Below are 23,822 nucleotides of genomic sequence, written 5' to 3'. Positions count from 1 at the left end.
GGGTCTTAGGTTGGTTTCTCGATTCACCCTCTTCTGATCCAGAGGCAGTCTGGCTTCAACCTCACCATCACCAGGAATATCAGATACAAAGCGCCAGCGAGACGCTCTGCTTAACACTAGGTTACCAAATTCAGTCTCTGGTTTCCTTCAGGGTCTCCAACAGATTCTGCATTTCAGGAACATCTGGTGTGCCATATTCATATCCAAAGTGGTGGTGTTCCTCCTCTTCATCTTACCCAAAGATGGATTCAATTTGCCTGAGGAATTCAGGTCAAGGTATGGGTTTAAATGACTTAGTTTCATCAACTATAGGTTTAGAAGTCTTCAAGAGCCCTGAAAGCTCCGATGGTGTTTAAGGGATCGAAGACTTCGTCGTCTTATTCAAAGTGGTCGGTGAATGGGCCGACGGGTTAATGTCCTTTAATTTTTTCAAATTAATTACATGTCTCAAAGGTTCAAGAGACCTACTCGACTGTAGAGATCACTTCCAAGAAGGCTTTGATACTGGAAAAGACGGCTTCGAGGAGTAAGTAACAGGTGGTTTCTTTTGAGTCGATGAAGACTCCTTCGACTTCTGTTGAGGAGTCCCTCTTCCAGGGCTGTTGGGTGCACGGGAAGGCGACGTACAAGACTTCCTACTGGTGTTCTCAGACGCAGAGGGGTGGCGCCGTTTTCCTGACTCCTTGGAGCGGTGTACTCTGAGGAGCTTGCCTCTGAAACGATTGCTCATTTTTAAACTGAGGTTTTCCCATTCCGCTGGATTCTGTGTTAGGGAATAAAACGTTCGGGAGGGGAAGATGACGAGGACCTGTGATGCCTTTTTAATTTTCTAGTGAGAAGAGTACGAGCGCTGTGAGCTGGACCTCTAACGTCTGATGTTTCAGACACTTTCTTTCGGGTGAAAATATCCCTCGATTCAGGGGATGACTCTTGAACGGGGTAACGGATCGGGATTTGCGTGAGGGCTTACATGCATCAAGTTTTCCCTTCCATTCCCACAAGGCCTTGACAGTCATGGATTGACATGAGACACAGCCCACCTTGTGGCCTGTCCCCAAACACCACAGAATAATGCGGGTCTGTGATGGACATCTTCGACCCAGAGCCTGCACACCGCTTGAAACCAGTTTTCGGTGTTGTGGACATGTAATTGTAGTATCTAGACAATTGAAATTACACCAAGGCGATTAGCTCCGAAGCACACAGCAAAGCGGAAAAAAAACAGAACTGAGGTAGCGGTCAGCGTGTACTTCATATACCAGCGTCGACCTCACAAGGAACGCTGCAGAGGCCGTCTAAGCCCAAGACTCGATGCTGCACAAAGCTGGACCCTATGAAAAAAATAAATCCGAAGCAAGCTGCAGGCAGACTTGAATATACCAAAGATGAGGAAAACGTCGGAGGACACCATCCATTCGAAAGAGCGGTGCTGTGGGTATATGCGTGTAGAGGAAGTGAAATGAAAGGTGGGTTTGGAGTAGGTTTGAGAATGTTTGTGAGTAGTAGAGCGAGAAGAGGGGTGGCACTGAGAAGAGATGATCGGATGGGGAACGGAAGAGAGTCAAGATGGTGTTGAGCAGATAGAGTACTAGGGAAAGGAAAATCTAGCATGAGAATTGCATAGTGAGGGCGAGGCCGAGAAGAAGCAATACTGGGTACTGTAAGAGTGCAGAAGTACGAGACCGACAAAAGGAGCACAGTGAATAAGATGTAGCTACACTTTGCATAGATACAGCTATATTACACTGTGGGATGCTGGGGTTTACGCCAAACACCAATAGGTCACTTTGCAAAACCCTTGAAATGCTATATTCAGGAAGATCCAAGAGGTGTCAAACTAAGAGTAAACTATCCAATGTTAAACATTTAATCAGCCAGTAGTAAAGTCAAATAGAAGTAAAAAATAAAAAAAAGTTTGCTTTACCTTCTGTGCGCCCAATTGTATCCTTTGTGGGATTTACTGTAGTGGATGCTGAAAGGTGAAAAATGGTTTAGGTGAAATAGATCATGTAAGGGGATAGTAGAAGAAAAAAAAAAAATATATATATAACAAATAAAAAATTGTAAGGAAATTGAAATTTTGGTGAATGTCTGTTCAAGTGCTATCACATGTAGCCAAAACATTTGTTAGCACAACTGCTGCAATGGATCCACAACTTTAGGTTTCCTTCCCTACTTTCTCAAAATCCAAAGCATTATCAGTTATGCTAGAATTCAACTATTTACTACTTCCAACCTAGGCACTACAGAGATCATTTTATAAATCCAAGTAGCAACAACATTCAGGCCATCCCGCACAGAAATAATCTGATTAAGGTTAATCTGTTTGGCTCTGCTAACCAGATGTAGGATCTTTCTACAAACTGTTCCAACTCCGACATTGAGTACACATCAAGACTGCAGTAAAGGATTACTATGTTACAATCCTTCCAAAAGCAGCCTCTCTTTTCTAACTCGCAAATTCTGGTGTTCCCTTCAGTTTGTAGCCCCGCCCATTCTTCTGTCCAAGTAAAGGTATTTAAACGGAGCCCCTCTGTACGGTCAACTACATCTACCTTTACCCTTTCCATATGTGCAGAATAAACCCTCATCTGGGATGCACTGGCAACAAAGACTGTGCAAATGGCCTGCACCAACATTGAGGTGGGTAATCTTACATGGAAACACGACAGCACACGGCTGAGCGGGAGAGATAAGGAGGCAAATCCATGTAGCCATCTTTGGGCGGGGGGGAACTCCAGGCTACGTTCCCTGACATTTTGTTCAGCTTAGCAAAATTCATTCCATTGGAAGATTCACCTGTGCTTTGCTTTCTACACTGCTTCCAGGGACTATAAATAGTGAAATCAAAAATCACAAACTGTTTCCTTTGCAGTCATAACAATGGCAGCGGACTGTGCAGGATTTGGTACTAGTGCAAAATAGCAGGTGCGTGAACTGGACCTTCTCACACATCACTTAGTCCCATAATGCAGCTAAATCACTCCAATATGGCCACTAGGTTATTTGAATTAATCCAGCATGGATACAATTCTCATTCGATACAGGCTCTCTTAGGCTTGTCACAGGCTATATGGTACTATACTTTCTCTGGCACTTGCTACTAAAAGTACAAAGTCCTGCAGCCAAAGCCGCCAGTAACCATTGGCTTAAGCAGAAGAGCCTTGAACAGGGTCGCCACTTCTAAACACAAATACCAGTCAGACTGCGGAAGTCCCCTACAGACGTAATGTCCATATCCCACAAAACACTTCCTAAATACTGGAATGGGAAGCCAATAAAATAGGCCACTGCCAAAAGTTCTTCGAGCAGGTCTGAAAGTTATTAAATCATACTTACAGCATTTCCCTATTCTGATGAACTTGTGGCACTTTTGGTCCCATAGGAAGGGCGGGAAGAAGGGTATTTTAATGTGCTAGTATGAAAAGAAAAGGTTGGGTTCGCGAAGGGTCTTCCCCTCCACTTCCTGTTCTTGCAATGGTCATTTTTCATCAAGAGCCTGTACTGTCCAGACTCTTCAGATCTGCTAAAACATGAAATGCAGGTATTTATGTATTAGGAGCTTAGTCTCCTGTATCATTATGATTCTTACTATTGTTTCCAAAACAATGCTGTGTGGTCACATTTCCTTAGGTTAAAAGTAGAAGCTGTACAGAGTACAGGTATTTATAATTCTGTTGTTCAGAAGGGGAATCATTTTCATACACTACTTTCTGTATTAATTCTGTTGGTTCTCATCCACTGTAGTACCTCATTCATTGAAATCCACGGAAGGGTGTGCGTCACGTAGCACTCCCATCTACGAGAAGAACATGTTTACCCATGGTAACTTTCTTTCAACTGGATGTTCCTCCCACGTGTTCATCTTTGATATATTCGATATCCAGCTTCAGCTGCTTCGGAAATTCGGCAGAGGGCGCTGTGCATCGATGCCGTTGACGCAATGTCCCTCGAGGGCCTCCGTCTCAAGGGTGATGACATCGAAAGTACACAGCATGCGCAGCGCCCGTTGCCTTCAGTTTTTTCTTTCAGTAGAAACTACCAGTATAACCATGGGTTTGACTGTACTAAGCTTTTAAAGAGCGAAAGCTGTATTAACATGGGAAATTCTACTGTGGGGTAGGCTGGGAGGCCCATGAGGAATACGTGGGAGGAACACCCAGTCGAAAGAACATTACCAGGGGTAACTAACTTGTTCTTTGAATGGAGTGTGTCCTCCCACGTATTCCTAATCTTTGATGGACTCCCAAAGCAGTGTTTGCTTTGGTGGAGGGAGTAAGAATTTAGCCATCAATGGTTTCCATTAACCTAGTGGAGGACAGCTTTTCTAAAGCTTCCGTCCTGACCGAGTGAAGACTCAAGACAGTAATGCTTCGTGAACATGTATATAGCAGACCACGTAGCGGCCTCACAAATGTTTTTGACCGCGACACCCCTTTGCAGAGCCGTAGAGGTAGCCATGCCCCTGGTGGAATGGGCCCTTAAGCCTTCTGGAGGATCTTTGCCTGTCAGCCTGTAGCTTTCTGAAATTTCTAGAATGATCCATCTGGATAAAGCCTGCTCCGTCACAGCCTTACCCAGTTTGTGACTTGTATTGCCTATAAAAAGCTGACCATCTATACGAAATTTGGATAATCTAGAGCTGTAGAAGCTTAGAGCTCTACGTGGATCCAATCTGTGTAATCGCTCCTCTTTGCCAGGATGAGGCGGAGGATAGAAAGTGGGCAATACAATTTTCTGTCCTACATAAAAATCTGAAATGATTTTAAATTTTCTTTAAACATATCATTTTTTATTGGAGAAACCCAGTTTTACATATTACTTTATAGCCAAACAGGTTTGCAGTGTAAACAACCCCTTTCCCCCCCACACCCTTACCTCCCCTATCAAACACACATCCCCTTTGCCCCCCTCCCATAGCCCTCCCTCCCCTATCAAACATTGGTGGCTCCTTGCACATCCATTCTCTGAGCCAAGTGTCTCTCTTCCTAGAAATGGTCACCAAGGACGTAGCTTCCTCTGCCAGCCCTCAAGTTCTAGCCTGGCTTACCACCCCCCCCCCTGTGGGTTGTGCTCCCCTTTCGGTGAGTTAGTCGAGCAATGTTCGCCCATAGCACTGTAATCATACTGACCATATCCCTTTCCTGGTTCCCCTCTTCGTCCCCCCCAGCCCCTCTTTCTCGCCTTCTCCTGCCCCAAATGTGGTCGGAGATCCTACCGACTAATGCATGTCCCATCCCAGTCCACCATGAACGAGCTCATTTCATCGTTCACCATTGCCGTCAGCTTGTCCAATAAGTACTATGTTTCTATAAGTAAGCATTCTTGTTTGGGACTGCTACACTCTTCCATTTCTGGGACACCACCATCCTACCCGCCCCGATCATAGTTTCCCGCATGCTGGGGTACCCATAGGTATCAGTCTCTCAGTGGGAGCCCCAATAACATTTCTAGTGGATAGAGGGGGAGAATCTCACCCATGACTTTAGTCATCCACCCCAGTAGGTCCCTCCAATATGTTTGGATTTGTGGGCAGTGCCACCACATATCTTCTCTTGAGACAACCCAACCACACCCCCTCGGACACAATGGGGATGACCCCGCAAACATTCGAGAAATCTTAAGGGGGTCTCTGTGCCACCCTTTGAGTGTTTTAAAATGATGTTCCTCATCTGCCGTGAACAGGTTTCCATGGAATGCTACGCCGCCTCAGAGTTCTTCACCAGCTAGCTCATTCCAGTACTGTTTATGTATAAAGCATTGCCCGTTCCTCTCATTGCTTATATTCGTGACCTTCGAGAGTTTGGACACCATCCCTTTCCTTGCATGTGTGGTCTAGCGTTTTCTCAAAAGGAGTGAGGCCGCCTCAGTTTCTCTCCCTATCTACGGTTGATCAGGATTCCCTCCAGTCTCAGGTACTCAAATATGGTAATCGTATCGCCTCCTACAACGCCTCCCAGAACATCCTTCACTACCCCATAGTCTAAAAATTCTCCCTTATGGAACAGCTGTTCCACCCTCTCCAGCCCTCTTTCCAACCATATTGGAGTGCTACGGAAGTCCTTGTCTCCCAATACTATGTCTGGGCTCCAGACTGAAGTCAACGGGGAGGGCCATGTGGACATGTTCTCTGTGTCTTTTCCCCACTCCAACGCGACCGGAGTACCCCTAGGCTAGGGCGATTTCGTAATCTGCTCAGTATCCTTTTATGGGAGGACCATAGTAAATCCCTTACTTTGGCCGGATGCGCCTCGATGTCCTCGAGGTATATCCAATATGTCCCCGGGTCATCTCACATATGCTCGAGGATCACTCCAAGCTGAGCTGCTTTGTAGTAAAGCAGGAAGTCCGGGATGCCGAAGCCCTCCTCCCTGGGCAGGGTAAGGGTGGACTGCTTGTTCCTATGAGTTTTATCCTGCCATACGGATTTATGTACGCTAGATTGGAGCTCTTTAGTGAGGAAGGCCATGAACAGGTATAAAAGTCTTGGAAAAATATTCATTTTTACCGCTGCCATGCGTCCATACCAGGATAGTATCATGCTGCCCCATCTGTTCAGGTCCTCTTTAATGGCCACCATAAGAGGGTCAAAGTTAGCTGTTGCCAGTGACGCTAGGTCTCTGGTTAGCTGTACCCCGAGGTATGTGATTGAAAGTTTTTCAACTTTGACACCTGGCATTCAAATTCATTGGATCTAGGCCGGAATCGGCTGCCCGGAATGGCATCAGCGCAGATTTGGACGCAGACCTGAGAAGGCCCCGAAGGGGTCAATATGCCACAATAAAGCCAGTAGTGAGGCTTGAGCTACCAGACATCCCACAATATCATCTGCAGATAGGGAGAGTTTAAATTTGACCTCCCCTCTGTGAATACCCTTTATCCCAGGTGTTTTCTTACCCCCCCCCTCTACCTCCCGATGACATGAGTAATGACGGGAACTGGCGGAAATTCGTACAGAAGTGGAAACCCCCAGTCCACCACAAATGCGTCCCCTAGAGCTTCTCTTTGGGGCAATTCCCTGGAGCAGAATAGCTCCCACTTCTGGTTGACACTGGTCGTGAATAGATCCGCTTGACTTCCTGAGCTAGTCACCACTCGTAGGAGATTGTGCTCTGCCTGCTCAGTGTGTCCGCTGCTGTGCTCTTTTCTTTGGCCAGATGAACAAGTTACTCCTTCCATCAGTGCCTAGAACCAGAGCTGCATTGCCTCTCTGCACAGGTGCAGGGACCCTAGAGCCCCTCTCGTTGAGATAGTGCATGGCCACTGTGTTGTCGGTCATTATCAGGACACTCCCCCACCCTCACCCCAACACCCCCCCCCCATTGAGGGCAGGAAGGCCATCAGCACTAATCCAATTGCCCTTAGCTCTAAGAAGTTGATATGGAGTCTGGACTCAGACTGAGACCAGTGTCCGCTTATTGAAAGGTATCAGGTGTGCTCCCCATCATGTGAGGGAAGAGTCTGTCATGATTCATTTCCAGCCATGGTTGCCAACAGGGTTCCCCTCTCACATTCTCTCAGCTGGCCCACCACAGAAGATCCTGGGGGACCTTTGTTGGGACCTGAATAAGGTCTGTCATTCTGCCAGAGACCACTAAAACCATTAGGATCTGAGTCTACTGAAGGAATCTCATTCTCGGACGTGGTTCTGGCACCAGACAAATGCAGGATGCCATGAGGCAGAGCAACCTTAGGAAGCCGTAGGTAAGGAGAATATGGGCACACTGACATTTTTAGACCATCTGCAAGAGATGTTGAGCCTCTATCTCGGGTGGCAAAGCTTTTCCGGAGGCTGAATCCAGGTCTGCTCCAATAAATTGAAGCTTCTGTGAAGGTGTCAAGTGGGACTTATTGAAGTTCAGGGAGAGGCCCAGCTAGTGGAGGAAGTGGCAGGTGCGACAGATTCTGCGACTGTTACAAAGAACAAGCCCCGATTAACCAGTTGTCCAGGTAGCGGTAGATGTGAATCTCCTCCCTCCTTAAACTTGCTGCCACAACTGCCATATGCCGGTCAGATAGCACAGCAAGTAGAGCGCTCGCTTTGACATCCGTGCAGAGCCTGCTGACGCAGGTTTGAATCCCGGCAGGGCCAATCTCAGCCTTTCATCCTTCCGAGGTCGATAAATGAGCACCAAACACTGGGAAATAAGCAGCGCTCAGATACCTGATGCTTTGTAGCGCTATATAAATGTACAAACATAAGCTTAGTGAAGACTCACGAGGCTGAGGTGAGCCGAAAGGCAGAACCCGAAACCGATTGCTAGAACCGCCAACTGCCAACCTCAGGTACTTTGTGCATTTGAACATCCGCCAAAAACAGTGATATCAATCAGTGTTATGCACTGCCCGCTTCAGAGCCCGCCCCGCTTGCCTACTTACCTCACAGGGGCTGGCTTCACAACATCTTCCCTCGCTGGCAGGATCCTGGCGTCTATCCGCGTTGGCAGTTGTCTCCGCTTCATGTATGGACTCGCGGCAGGTCTGTTGTGGACTCCCTGTGCATATGAGCATTTCCCCATCCCTCGATCCGCCCTTGCGCGGTATTTCAGACACTTGGCAACTGCGGCTTGCGCTGCAAGCCTTGTTATGGTGCCGATGATATAAGAGCTTCCGGGGAAACACAGGGCATTGCGTATTAACGTTTGCTCTGCACTCGTGCTTCGCTCCGGACTCTTGTCCTTGCTCCTCATTGCCCTATTCCTTGTTGCCTTGCTCCTGCTCCCTCAGTCCCTGGTTCCCTAGCCTAGGGCTTACCCTTGCCTGCCCTTGTTCTTTACCTCTCCTGTGCCCGCTTCCTTCTCCTTCCACTATTACCTCTTGCTCTCTTCTTCCTCTCCAGTTTGCCTCTCCTCCTTGCGCCACTGGTCTGGACCCCGTGCTGGTTGGTCTGCTGTCATCCGCTCCTGGTCAGCTGTCTTCTGCTCCTTTTGACTGGACCTTGGATCAACGTCTTATTCACTCAAGATCGGACTTTAAACATATCACCAGCTTTCAAAGTCAGTGCTTGCACTGTTCCTGTGCCATGTATATCTGGGAAGTGCACTCATGTGGCATGGGAACTGATCCAGGGCCGCCTAGTTGCATTCTGGTGGGTCTTAGGTTGGTTTCTCGATTCACCCTCTTCTGATCCCGAGGCAGTCTGGCGTCAACCTCACCATCACCAGGAATATCAGATACAAAGCGCCAGCGAGACGCTCTGCTTAACACTAGGTTACCAAATTCAGTCTCTGGTTTCCTTCAGGGTCTCCAACAGATTCTGCATTTCAGGAACATCTGGTGTGCCATATTCATATCCAAAGTGGTGGTGTTCCTCCTCTTCATCTTACCCAAAGATGGATTCAATTTGCCTGAGGAATTCAGGTCAAGGTATGGGTTTAAATGACTTAGTTTCATCAACTATAGGTTTAGAAGTCTTCAAGAGCCCTGAAAGCTCCGATGGTGTTTAAGGGATCGAAGACTTCGTCGTCTTATTCAAAGTGGTCGGTGAATGGGCCGACGGGTTAATGTCCTTTAATTTTTTCAAATTAATTACATGTCTCAAAGGTTCAAGAGACCTACTCGACTGTAGTGATCACTTCCAAGAAGGCTTTGATACCGGAAAAGACGGCTTCGAGGAGTAAGTAACAGGTGGTTTCTTTTGAGTCGATGAAGACTCCTTCGACTTCTGTTGAGGAGTCCCTCTTCCAGGGCTGTTGGGTGCACGGGAAGGCGACGTACAAGACTTCCTACTGGTGTTCTCAGACGCAGAGGGGTGGCGCCGTTTTCCTGACTCCTTGGAGCGGTGTACTCTGAGGAGCTTGCCTCTGAAACGATTGCTCATTTTTAAACTGAGGTTTTCCCATTCCGCTGGATTCTGTGTTAGGGAATAAAACGTTCGGGAGGGGAAGATGACGAGGACCTGTGATGCCTTTTTAATTTTCTAGTGAGAAGAGTACGAGCGCTGTGAGCTGGACCTCTAACGTCTGATGTTTCAGACACTTTCTTTCGGGTGAAAATATCCCTCGATTCAGGGGATGACTCTTGAACGGGGTAACGGATCGGGATTTGCGTGAGGGCTTACATGCATCAAGTTTTCCCTTCCATTCCCACAAGGCCTTGACAGTCATGGATTGACATGAGACACAGCCCACCTTGTGGCCTGTCCCCAAACACCACAGAATAATGCGGGTCTGTGATGGACATCTTCGACCCAGAGCCTGCACACCGCTTGAAACCAGTTTTCGGTGTTGTGGACATGTAATTGAAGTATCTAGACAATTGAAATTACACCAAGGCGATTAGCTCCGAAGCACACAGCAAAGCGGAAAAAAAACAGAACTGAGGTAGCGGTCAGCGTGTACTTCATATACCAGCGTCGACCTCACAAGGAACGCTGCAGAGGCCGTCTAAGCCCAAGACTCGATGCTGCACAAAGCTGGACCCTATGAAAAAAATAAATCCGAAGCAAGCTGCAGGCAGACTTGAATATACCAAAGATGAGGAAAACGTCGGAGGACACCATCCATTCGAAAGAGCGGTGCTGTGGGTATATGCGTGTAGAGGAAGTGAAATGAAAGGTGGGTTTGGAGTAGGTTTGAGAATGTTTGTGAGTAGTAGAGCGAGAAGAGGGGTGGCACTGAGAAGAGATGATCGGATGGGGAACGGAAGAGAGTCAAGATGGTGTTGAGCAGATAGAGTACTAGGGAAAGGAAAATCTAGCATGAGAATTGCATAGTGAGGGCGAGGCCGAGAAGAAGCAATACTGGGTACTGTAAGAGTGCAGAAGTACGAGACCGACAAAAGGAGCACAGTGGTTAAGATGTAGCTACACTTTGCATAGATACAGCTATATTACACTGTGGGATGCTGGGGTTTACGCCAAACACCAATAGGTCACTTTGCAAAACCCTTGAAATGCTATATTCAGGAAGATCCAAGAGGTGTCAAACTAAGAGTAAACTATCCAATGTTAAACATTTAATCAGCCAGTAGTAAAGTCAAATAGAAGTAAAAAATAAAAAAAAGTTTGCTTTACCTTCTGTGCGCCCAATTGTATCCTTTGTGGGATTTACTGTAGTGGATGCTGAAAGGTGAAAAATGGTTTAGGTGAAATAGATCATGTAAGGGGATAGTAGAAGAAAACAAAATATATATATATATATATATATATATATATAACAAATAAAAAATTGTAAGGAAATTGAAATTTTGGTGAATGTCTGTTCAAGTGCTATCACATGTAGCCAAAACATTTGTTAGCACAACTGCTGCAATGGATCCACAACTTTAGGTTTCCTTCCCTACTTTCTCAAAATCCAAAGCATTATCAGTTATGCTAGAATTCAACTATTTACTACTTCCAACCTAGGCACTACAGAGATCATTTTATAAATCCAAGTAGCAACAACATTCAGGCCATCCCGCACAGAAATAATCTGATTAAGGTTAATCTGTTTGGCTCTGCTAACCAGATGTAGGATCTTTCTACAAACTGTTCCAACTCCGACATTGAGTACACATCAAGACTGCAGTAAAGGATTACTATGTTACAATCCTTCCAAAAGCAGCCTCTCTTTTCTAACTCGCAAATTCTGGTGTTCCCTTCAGTTTGTAGCCCCGCCCACTCTTCTGTCCAAGTAAAGGTATTTAAATGGAGCCCCTCTGTACGGTCAACTACATCTACCTTTACCCTTTCCATATGTGCAGAATAAACCCTCATCTGGGATGCACTGGCAACAAAGACTGTGCAAATGGCCTGCACCAACATTGAGGTGGGTAATCTTACATGGAAACACGACAGCACACGGCTGAGCGGGAGAGATAAGGAGGCAAATCCATGTAGCCATCTTTGGGCGGGGGGGAACTCCAGGCTACGTTCCCTGACATTTTGTTCAGCTTAGCAAAATTCATTCCATTGGAAGATTCACCTGTGCTTTGCTTTCTACACTGCTTCCAGGGACTATAAATAGTGAAATCAAAAATCACAAACTGTTTCCTTTGCAGTCATAACAATGGCAGCGGACTGTGCAGGATTTGGTACTAGTGCAAAATAGCAGGTGCGTGAACTGGACCTTCTCACACATCACTTAGTCCCATAATGCAGCTAAATCACTCCAATATGGCCACTAGGTTATTTGAATTAATCCAGCATGGATACAATTCTCATTCGATACAGGCTCTCTTAGGCTTGTCACAGGCTATATGGTACTATACTTTCTCTGGCACTTGCTACTAAAAGTACAAAGTCCTGCAGCCAAAGCCGCCAGTAACCATTGGCTTAAGCAGAAGAGCCTTGAACAGGGTCGCCACTTCTAAACACAAATACCAGTCAGACTGCGGAAGTCCCCTACAGACGTAATGTCCATATCCCACAAAACACTTCCTAAATACTGGAATGGGAAGCCAATAAAATAGGCCACTGCCAAAAGTTCTTCGAGCAGGTCTGAAAGTTATTAAATCATACTTACAGCATTTCCCTATTCTGATGAACTTGTGGCACTTTGGGTCCCATAGGAAGGGCGGGAAGAAGGGTATTTTAATGTGCTAGTATGGAAAGAAAAGGTTGGGTTCGCGAAGGGTTTGATGTGAAGTGGAGGAGTAGTTGTGCTGTTGGAGAAAGTAGTCTATTTGTGAAACGTGGTGAAGTGTGCAGTGTTCCATGATTAAATGCACCCTCTGGAATTATTTCAGCATGCAGGAGCATAACTGCAGATGATGGTTGCGGTTGCTGAGAGTATACAGTTTAGTGAAGCAGGGAGGAGGAGGTTAAGTGTTAGAACCAGCAGGACACGCAGCTTACCTTTTGTCCTGCTGCCCTGGAATCCTCCAGTTCCACTGTCCATTCTGGGAGCCTATAGACCCCCATGCCGACTGGGAACCAGATAATTCGCAACGTTAATGCGGGAGATGAGGTACACTGTGTGATGTGAAACCATGCGTTAGGGTCATTTCTTCTAACCGTGGGTCGTCTCATTACCAGCAAGAGTCATGAAGCGACTCATTTCCTATAATACCTGGTCTTCCCCTCCACTTCCTGTTCTTGCAATGGTCATTTTTCATCAAGAGCCTGTACTGTCCAGACTCTTCAGATCTGCTAAAACATGAAATGCAGGTATTTATGTATTAGGAGCTTAGTCTCCTGTATCATTATGATTCTTACTATTGTTTCCAAAACAATGCTGTGTGGTCACATTTCCTTAGGTTAAAAGTAGAAGCTGTACAGAGTACAGGTATTTATAATTCTGTTGTTCAGAAGGGGAATCATTTTCATACACTACTTTCTGTATTAATTCTGTTGGTTCTCATCCACTGTAGTACCTCATTCATTGAAATCCACGGAAGGGTGTGCGTCACGTAGCACTCCCATCTACGAGAAGAACAGGTTTACCCATGGTAACTTTCTTTCAACTGGATGTTCCTCCCACGTGTTCATCTTTGATATATTCGATATCCAGCTTCAGCTGCTTCGGAAATTCGGCAGAGGGCGCTGTGCATCGATGCCGCTGACGCAATGTCCCTCGAGGGCCTCCGTCTCAAGGGTGATGACATCGAAAGTACACAGCATGCGCAGCGCCCGTTGCCTTCAGTTTTTTCTTTCAGTAGAAACTACCAGTATAACCATGGGTTTGACTGTACTAAGCTTTTAAAGAGCGAAAGCTGTATTAACATGGGAAATTCTACTGTGGGGTAGGCTGGGAGGCCCATGAGGAATACGTGGGAGGAACACCCAGTCGAAAGAACATTACCAGGGGTAACTAACTTGTTCTTTGAATGGAGTGTGTCCTCCCACGTATTCCTAATCTTTGATGGACTCCCAAAGCAGTGTTTGCTTTGGTGGAGGGAGTAAGAATTTAGCCATCAATGGTTTCCATTAACCTAGTGGAGGACAGCTTTTCTAAAGCTTCCGTCCTGACCGAGTGAAGACTCAAGACAGTAATGCTTCGTGAACATGTATATAGCAGACCACGTAGCGGCCTCACAAATGTTTTTGACCGCGACACCCCTTTGCAGAGCCGTAGAGGTAGCCATGCCCCTGGTGGAATGGGCCCTTAAGCCTTCTGGAGGATCTTTGCCTGCCAGCCTGTAGCTTTCTGAAATTGCTAGAATGATCCATCTGGATAAAGCCTGCTCCGTCACAGCCTTACCCAGTTTGTGACTTGTATTGCCTATAAAAAGCTGACCATCTATACGAAATTTGGATAATCTAGAGCTGTAGAAGCTTAGAGCTCTACGTGGATCCAATCTGTGTAATCGCTCCTCTTTGCCAGGATGAGGCGGAGGATAGAAAGTGGGCAATACAATTTTCTGTCCTACATAAAAATCTGAAATGATTTTAAATTTTCTTTAAACATATCATTTTTTATTGGAGAAACCCAGTTTTACATATTACTTTATAGCCAAACAGGTTTGCAGTGTAAACAACCCCTTTCCCCCCCCACACCCTTACCTCCCCTATCAAACACACATCCCCCTTACCCCCCTCCCATACCCCTCCCTCCCCTATCAAACATTGGTGGCTCCTTGCACATCCATTCTCTGAGCCAAGTGTCTCTCTTCCTAGAAATGGTCACCAAGGACGTAGCTTCCTCTGCCAGCCCTCAAGTTCTAGCCTGGCTTACCACCCCCCCCCCCCTGTGGGTTGTGCTCCCCTTTCGGTGAGTTAGTCGAGCAATGTTCGCCCATAGCACTGTAATCATACTGACCATATCCCTTTCCTGGTTCCCCTCTTCGTCCCCCCCAGCCCCTCTTTCTCGCCTTCTCCTGCCCCAAATGTGGTCGGAGATCCTACCGACTAATGCATGTCCCATCCCAGTCCACCATGAACGAGCTCATTTCATCGTTCACCATTGCCGTCAGCTTGTCCAATAAGTACTATGTTTCTATAAGTAAGCATTCTTGTTTGGGACTGCTACACTCTTCCATTTCTGGGACACCACCATCCTACCCGCCCCGATCATAGTTTCCCGCATGCTGGGGTACCCATAGGTATCAGTCTCTCAGTGGGAGCCCCAATAACATTTGTAGTGGATAGAGGGGGAGAATCTCACCCATGACTTTAGACATCCACCCCAGTAGGTCCCTCCAATATGTTTGGATTTGTGGGCAGTGCCACCACATATCTTCTCTTGAGACAACCCAACCACACCCCCTCGGACACAATGGGGATGACCCCGCAAACATTCGAGAAATCTTAAGGGGGTCTCTGTGCCACCCTTTGAGTGTTTTAAAATGATGTTCCTCATCTGCCGTGAACAGGTTTCCATGGAATGCTACGCCGCCTCAGAGTTCTTCACCAGCTAGCTCATTCCAGTACTGTTTATGTATAAAGCATTGCCCGTTCCTCTCATTGCTTATATTCGTGACCTTCGAGAGTTTGGACACCATCCCTTTCCTTGCATGTGTGGTCTAGCGTTTTCTCAAAAGGAGTGAGGCCGCCTCAGTTTCTCTCCCTATCTACGGTTGATCAGGATTCCCTCCAGTCTCAGGTACTCAAATATGGTAATCGTATCGCCTCCTACAACGCCTCCCAGAACATCCTTCACTACCCCATAGTCTAAACATTCTCCCTTATGGAACAGCTGTTCCACCCTCTCCAGCCCTCTTTCCAACCATATTGGAGTGCTACGGAAGTCCTTGTCTCCCAATACTATGTCTGGGCTCCAGACTGAAGTCAACGGGGAGGGCTATGTGGACATGTTCTCTGTGTCTTTTCCCCACTCCAACGGGACCGGAGTACTCCTAGGGTAGGGCGATTTCGTAATCTGCTCAGTATCCTTTTATGGGAGGACCATAGTAAATCCCTTACTTTGGCCGGATGCGCCTCGATGTCCTCGAGGTATATCCAATATGTCCCCGGGTCATCTCACATATGCTCCAGGATCACTCCAAGCTGAGCTGCTTTGTAGTAAAGCAGGAAGTCCGGGATGCCGAAGCCCTCCTCCCTGGGCAGGGTAAGGGTGGACTGCTTGTTCCTATGAGTTTTATCCTGCCATACGGTTTTATGTACGCTAGATTGGAGCTCTTTAGTGAGGAAGGCCATGAACAGGTATAAAAGCCTTGGAAAAATATTCATTTTTACCGCTGCCATGCGTCCATACCAGGATAGTATCATGCTGCCCCATCTGTTCAGGTCCTCTTTAATGGCCACCATAAGAGGGTCAAAGTTAGCTGTTGCCAGTGACGCTAGGTCTCTGGTTAGCTGTACCCCGAGGTATGTGATTGAAAGTTTTTCAACTTTGACACCTGGCATTCGAATTCATTGGATCTAGGCCGGAATCGGCTGCCCGGAATGGCATCAGCGCAGATTTGGACGTAGACCTGAGAAGGCCCCGAAGGGGTCAATATGCCAGAATAAAGCCAGTAGTGAGGCTGGAGCTACCAGACATCCCACAATATCATCTGCAGATAGGGAGAGTTTAAATTTGACCTCCCCTCTGTGAATACCCTTTATCCCAGGTGTTTTCTTACCCCCCCCTTCTACCTCCCGATGACATAAGTAATGACGGGAACTGGCGGAAATTCGTACAGAAGTGGAAACCCCCAGTCCACCACAAATGCGTCCCCTAGAGCTTCTCTTTGGGGCAATTCCCTGGAGCAGAACAGCTCCCACTTCTGGTTGACACTGGTCGTGAACAGATCCGCTTGACTTCCTGAGCTAGTCACCACTCGTAGGAGATTGTGCTCTGCCTGCTCAGTGTGTCCGCTGCTGTGCTCTTTTCTTTGGCCAGATGAACAAGTTACTCCTTCCATCAGTGCCTAGAACCAGAGCTGCATTGCCTCTCTGCACAGGTGCAGGGACCCTAGAGCCCCTCTCGTTGAGATAGTGCATGGCCACTGTGTTGTCCGTCATTATCAGGACACTCCCCCCCCCCCTCACCCCAACACCCCCCCCCATTGAGGGCAGGAAGGCCATCAGCACTAATCCAATTGCCCTTAGCTCTAAGAAGTTGATATGGAGTCTGGACTCAGACTGAGACCAGTGTCCGCTTATTGAAAGGTATCAGGTGTGCTCCCCATCATGTGAGGGAAGAGTCTGTCATGATTCATTTCCAGCCATGGTTGCCAACAGGGTTCCCCTCTCACATTCTCTCAGCTGGCCCACCACAGAAGATCCTGGGGGACCTTTGTTGGGACCTGAATAAGGTCTGTCATTCTGCCAGAGACCACTAAAACCATTAGGATCTGAGTCCACTGAAGGAATCTCATTCTCGGACGTGGTTCTGGCACCAGACAAATGCAGGATGCCATGAGGCAGAGCAACCTTAGGAAGCCGTAGGTAAGGAGAATATGGGCACACTGACATTTTTAGACCATCTGCAAGAGATGTTGAGCCTCTATCTCGGGTGGCAAAGCTTTTCCGGAGGCTGAATCCAGGTCTGCTCCAATAAATTGAAGCTTCTGTGAAGGTGTCAAGTGGGACTTATTGAAGTTCAGGGAGAGGCCCAGCTAGTGGAGGAAGAGGCAGGTGCGACAGATTCTGCGACTGTTATAAAGAACAAGCCCCGATTAACCAGTTGTCCAGGTAGCGGTAGATGTGAATCTCCTCCCTCCTTAAACTTGCTGCCACAACTGCCATATGCCGGTCAGATAGCACAGCAAGTAGAGCGCTCGCTTTGACATCCGTGCAGAGCCTGCTGACGCAGGTTTGAATCCCGGCAGGGCCAAACTCAGCCTTTCATCCTTCCGAGGTCGATAAATGAGCACCAAACACTGGGAAATAAGCAGCGCTCAGATACCTGATGCTTTGTATCGCTATATAAATGTACAAACATAAGCTTAGTGAAGACTCACGAGGCTCAGGTGAGCCGAAAGGCAAAACCCGAAACCGATTGCTAGAACCGCCAACTGCCAACCTCAGGTACTTTGTGCATTTGAACATCCGCCAAAAACAGTGATATCAATCAGTGTTATGCACTGCCCGCTTCAGAGCCCTCCCCGCTTGCCTACTTACCTCACAGGGGCTGGCTTCACAACATCTTCCCTCGCTGGCAGGATCCTGGCGTCTATCCAAGTTGGCAGTTGTCTCTGCTTCATGTATGGACTCGCGGCAGGTCTGTTGTGGACTCCCTGTGCATATGAGCATTTCCCCATCCCTCGATCCGCCCATGCGCGGTATTTCAGACACTTGGCAACTGCGGCTTGCGCTGCAAGCCTTGTTATGGTGCCGATGATATAAGAGCTTCCGGGGAAACACAGGGCATTGCGTATTAACGTTTGCTCTGCACTCGTGCTTCGCTCCGGACTCTTGTCCTTGCTCCTCATTGCCCTATTCCTTGTTGCCTTGCTCCTGCTCCCTCAGTCCCTGGTTCCCTAGCCTAGGGCTTACCCTTGCCTGCCCTTGTTCTTTACCTCTCCTGTGCCTGCTTCCTTCTCCTTCCACTATTACCTCTTGCTCTCTTCTTCCTCTCCAGTTTGCCTCTCCTCCTTGCGCCACTGGTCTGGACCCCGTGCTGGTTGGTCTGCTGTCATCCGCTCCTGGTCAGCTGTCTTCTGCTCCTTTTGACTGGACCTTGGATCAACGTCTTATTCACTCAAGATCGGACTTTAAACATATCACCAGCTTTCAAAGTCAGTGCTTGCACTGTTCCTGTGCCATGTATATCTGGGAAGTGCACTCATGTGGCATGGGAACTGATCCAGGGCCGCCTAGTTGCATTCTGGTGGGTCTTAGGTTGGTTTCTCGATTCACCCTCTTCTGATCCAGAGGCAGTCTGGCTTCAACCTCACCATCACCAGGAATATCAGATACAAAGCGCCAGCGAGACGCTCTGCTTAACACTAGGTTACCAAATTCAGTCTCTGGTTTCCTTCAGGGTCTCCAACAGATTCTGCATTTCAGGAACATCTTGTGTGCCATATTCATATCCAAAGTGGTGGTGTTCCTCCTCTTCATCTTACCCAAAGATGGATTCAATTTGCCTGAGGAATTCAGGTCAAGGTATGGGTTTAAATGACTTAGTTTCATCAACTATAGGTTTAGAAGTCTTCAAGAGCCCTGAAAGCTCCGATGGTGTTTAAGGGATCGAAGACTTCGTCGTCTTATTCAAAGTGGTCGGTGAATGGGCCGACGGGTTAATGTCCTTTAATTTTTTCAAATTAATTACATGTCTCAAAGGTTCAAGAGACCTACTCGACTGTAGAGATCACTTCCAAGAAGGCTTTGATACTGGAAAAGACGGCTTCGAGGAGTAAGTAACAGGTGGTTTCTTTTGAGTCGATGAAGACTCCTTCGACTTCTGTTGAGGAGTCCCTCTTCCAGGGCTGTTGGGTGCACGGGAAGGCGACGTACAAGACTTCCTACTGGTGTTCTCAGACGCAGAGGGGTGGCGCCGTTTTCCTGACTCCTTGGAGCGGTGTACTCTGAGGAGCTTGCCTCTGAAACGATTGCTCATTTTTAAACTGAGGTTTTCCCATTCCGCTGGATTCTGTGTTAGGGAATAAAACGTTCGGGAGGGGAAGATGACGAGGACCTGTGATGCCTTTTTAATTTTCTAGTGAGAAGAGTACGAGCGCTGTGAGCTGGACCTCTAACGTCTGATGTTTCAGACACTTTCTTTCGGGTGAAAATATCCCTCGATTCAGGGGATGACTCTTGAACGGGGTAACGGATCGGGATTTGCGTGAGGGCTTACATGCATCAAGTTTTCCCTTCCATTCCCACAAGGCCTTGACAGTCATGGATTGACATGAGACACAGCCCACCTTGTGGCCTGTCCCCAAACACCACAGAATAATGCGGGTCTGTGATGGACATCTTCGACCCAGAGCCTGCACACCGCTTGAAACCAGTTTTCGGTGTTGTGGACATGTAATTGAAGTATCTAGACAATTGAAATTACACCAAGGCGATTAGCTCCGAAGCACACAGCAAAGCGGAAAGAAAACAGAACTGAGGTAGCGGTCAGCGTGTACTTCATATACCAGCGTCGACCTCACAAGGAACGCTGCAGAGGCCGTCTAAGCCCAAGACTCGATGCTGCACAAAGCTGGACCCTATGAAAAAAATAAATCCGAAGCAAGCTGCAGGCAGACTTGAATATACCAAAGATGAGGAAAACGTCGGAGGACACCATCCATTCGAAAGAGCGGTGCTGTGGGTATATGCGTGTAGAGGAAGTGAAATGAAAGGTGGGTTTGGAGTAGGTTTGAGAATGTTTGTGAGTAGTAGAGCGAGAAGAGGGGTGGCACTGAGAAGAGATGATCGGATGGGGAACGGAAGAGAGTCAAGATGGTGTTGAGCAGATAGAGTACTAGGGAAAGGAAAATCTAGCATGAGAATTGCATAGTGAGGGCGAGGCCGAGAAGAAGCAATACTGGGTACTGTAAGAGTGCAGAAGTACGAGACCGACAAAAGGAGCACAGTGAATAAGATGTAGCTACACTTTGCATAGATACAGCTATATTACACTGTGGGATGCTGGGGTTTACGCCAAACACCAATAGGTCACTTTGCAAAACCCTTGAAATGCTATATTCAGGAAGATCCAAGAGGTGTCAAACTAAGAGTAAACTATCCAGTGTTAAACATTTAATCAGCCAGTAGTAAAGTCAAATAGAAGTAAAAAATAAAAAAAAGTTTGCTTTACCTTCTGTGCGCCCAATTGTATCCTTTGTGGGATTTACTGTAGTGGATGCTGAAAGGTGAAAAATGGTTTAGGTGAAATAGATCATGTAAGGGGATAGTAGAAGAAAAAAAAAAATATATATATAACAAATAAAAAATTGTAAGGAAATTGAAATTTTGGTGAATGTCTGTTCAAGTGCTATCACATGTAGCCAAAACATTTGTTAGCACAACTGCTGCAATGGATCCACAACTTTAGGTTTCCTTCCCTACTTTCTCAAAATCCAAAGCATTATCAGTTATGCTAGAATTCAACTATTTACTACTTCCAACCTAGGCACTACAGAGATCATTTTATAAATCCAAGTAGCAACAACATTCAGGCCATCCCGCACAGAAATAATCTGATTAAGGTTAATCTGTTTGGCTCTGCTAACCAGATGTAGGATCTTTCTACAAACTGTTCCAACTCCGACATTGAGTACACATCAAGACTGCAGTAAAGGATTACTATGTTACAATCCTTCCAAAAGCAGCCTCTCTTTTCTAACTCGCAAATTCTGGTGTTCCCTTCAGTTTGTAGCCCCGCCCATTCTTCTGTCCAAGTAAAGGTATTTAAACGGAGCCCCTCTGTACGGTCAACTACATCTACCTTTACCCTTTCCATATGTGCAGAATAAACCCTCATCTGGGATGCACTGGCAACAAAGACTGTGCAAATGGCCTGCACCAACATTGAGGTGGGTAATCTTACATGGAAACACGACAGCACACGGCTGAGCGGGAGAGATAAGGAGGCAAATCCATGTAGCCATCTTTGGGCGGGGGGGAACTCCAGGCTACGTTCCCTGACATTTTGTTCAGCTTAGCAAAATTCATTCCATTGGAAGATTCACCTGTGCTTTGCTTTCTACACTGCTTCCAGGGACTATAAATAGTGAAATCAAAAATCACAAACTGTTTCCTTTGCAGTCATAACAATGGCAGCGGACTGTGCAGGATTTGGTACTAGTGCAAAATAGCAGGTGCGTGAACTGGACCTTCTCACACATCACTTAGTCCCATAATGCAGCTAAATCACTCCAATATGGCCACTAGGTTATTTGAATTAATCCAGCATGGATACAATTCTCATTCGATACAGGCTCTCTTAGGCTTGTCACAGGCTATATGGTACTATACTTTCTCTGGCACTTGCTACTAAAAGTACAAAGTCCTGCAGCCAAAGCCGCCAGTAACCATTGGCTTAAGCAGAAGAGCCTTGAACAGGGTCGCCACTTCTAAACACAAATACCAGTCAGACTGCGGAAGTCCCCTACAGACGTAATGTCCATATCCCACAAAACACTTCCTAAATACTGGAATGGGAAGCCAATAAAATAGGCCACTGCCAAAAGTTCTTCGAGCAGGTCTGAAAGTTATTAAATCATACTTACAGCATTTCCCTATTCTGATGAACTTGTGGCACTTTGGGTCCCATAGGAAGGGCGGGAAGAAGGGTATTTTAATGTGCTAGTATGAAAAGAAAAGGTTGGGTTCGCGAAGGGTTTGATGTGAAGTGGAGGAGTAGTTGTGCTGTTGGAGAAAGTAGTCTATTTGTGAAACGTGGTGAAGTGTGCAGTGTTCCATGATTAAATGCACCCTCGGGAATTATTTCAGCATGCAGGAGCATAACTGCAGATGATGGTTGCGGTTGCTGAGAGTATACAGTTTAGTGAAGCAGGGAGGAGGAGGTTAAGTGTTAGAACCAGCAGGACACGCAGCTTACCTTTTGTCCTGCTGCCCTGGAATCCTCCAGTTCCACTGTCCATTCTGGGAGCCTATAGACCCCCATGCCGACTGGGAACCAGATAATTCGCAACGTTAATGCGGGAGATGAGGTACACTGTGTGATGTGAAACCATGCGTTAGGGTAATTTCTTCTAACCGTGGGTCGTCTCATTACCAGCAAGAGTCATGAAGCGACTCATTTCCTATAATACTTGGTCTTCCACTCCACTTCCTGTTCTTGCAATGGTCATTTTTCATCAAGAGCCTGTACTGTCCAGACTCTTCAGATCTGCTAAAACATGAAATGCAGGTATTTATGTATTAGGAGCTTAGTCTCCTGTATCATTATGATTCTTACTATTGTTTCCAAAACAATGCTGTGTGGTCACATTTCCTTAGGTTAAAAGTAGAAGCTGTACAGAGTACAGGTATTTATAATTCTGTTGTTCAGAAGGGGAATCATTTTCATACACTACTTTCTGTATTAATTCTGTTGGTTCTCATCCACTGTAGTACCTCATTCATTGAAATCCACGGAAGGGTGTGCGTCACGTAGCACTCCCATCTACGAGAAGAACATGTTTACCCATGGTAACTTTCTTTCAACTGGATGTTCCTCCCACGTGTTCATCTTTGATATATTCGATATCCAGCTTCAGCTGCTTCGGAAATTCGGCAGAGGGTGCTGTGCATCGATGCCGTTGACGCAATGTCCCTCGAGGGCCTCCGTCTCAAGGGTGATGACATCGAAAGTACACAGCATGCGCAGCGCCCGTTGCCTTCAGTTTTTTCTTTCAGTAGAAACTACCAGTATAACCATGGGTTTGACTGTACTAAGCTTTTAAAGAGCGAAAGCTGTATTAACATGGGAAATTCTACTGTGGGGTAGGCTGGGAGGCCCATGAGGAATACGTGGGAGGAACACCCAGTCGAAAGAACATTACCAGGGGTAACTAACTTGTTCTTTGAATGGAGTGTGTCCTCCCACGTATTCCTAATCTTTGATGGACTCCCAAAGCAGTGTTTGCTTTGGTGGAGGGAGTAAGAATTTAGCCATCAATGGTTTCCATTAACCTAGTGGAGGACAGCTTTTCTAAAGCTTCCGTCCTGACCGAGTGAAGACTCAAGACAGTAATGCTTCGTGAACATGTATATAGCAGACCACGTAGCGGCCTCACAAATGTTTTTGACCGCGACACCCCTTTGCAGAGCCGTAGAGGTAGCCATGCCCCTGGTGGAATGGGCCCTTAAGCCTTCTGGAGGATCTTTGCCTGTCAGCCTGTAGCTTTCTGAAATTTCTAGAATGATCCATCTGGATAAAGCCTGCTCCGTCACAGCCTTACCCAGTTTGTGACTTGTATTGCCTATAAAAAGCTGACCATCTATACGAAATTTGGATAATCTAGAGCTGTAGAAGCTTAGAGCTCTACGTGGATCCAATCTGTGTAATCTCTCCTCTTTGCCAGGATGAGGTGGAGGATAGAAAGTGGGCAATACAATTTTCTGTCCT

At 46.7% G+C, this 23,822-nt stretch overlaps 1 protein-coding gene across 26 annotated transcripts in view; it reads right to left on the bottom strand.

Moving 5' to 3' along the window:
- LOC138520852 (membrane cofactor protein-like) overlaps positions 1 to 23,822 on the bottom strand; it is a 382,475-nt gene that overhangs the window by 147,073 nt on the left and 211,580 nt on the right. For 4 of the 26 annotated variants that reach the window (XM_069633230.1, XM_069633234.1, XM_069633235.1 and 1 more), the window contains 3 exons: positions 20,565 to 20,612; positions 11,015 to 11,062; positions 1,925 to 1,972 (listed from right to left, as the gene is read on the bottom strand). The exons of 3 other annotated variants lie outside the window; for them this stretch is intronic. In XM_069633230.1, the coding sequence (XP_069489331.1) occupies positions 1,925 to 1,972; positions 11,015 to 11,062; positions 20,565 to 20,612 (144 nt within the window). The remainder of the gene's footprint in view (positions 1 to 1,924; positions 1,973 to 11,014; positions 11,063 to 20,564; positions 20,613 to 23,822) is intronic. 19 more of the 26 variants (XM_069633232.1, XM_069633237.1, XM_069633247.1 and 16 more) reach the window with 6 other exon arrangements.

The sequence above is a fragment of the Ambystoma mexicanum genome, chromosome 13 (assembly GCF_040938575.1).
Source record: "Ambystoma mexicanum isolate Mex_15411 chromosome 13, UKY_AmexF1_1, whole genome shotgun sequence".
Classification (NCBI taxonomy): Eukaryota; Metazoa; Chordata; class Amphibia; order Caudata; family Ambystomatidae; genus Ambystoma; species Ambystoma mexicanum.
Note: the sequence above shows the minus strand (reverse complement) of the source record. Positions and strands in the feature narration are given on the sequence as shown.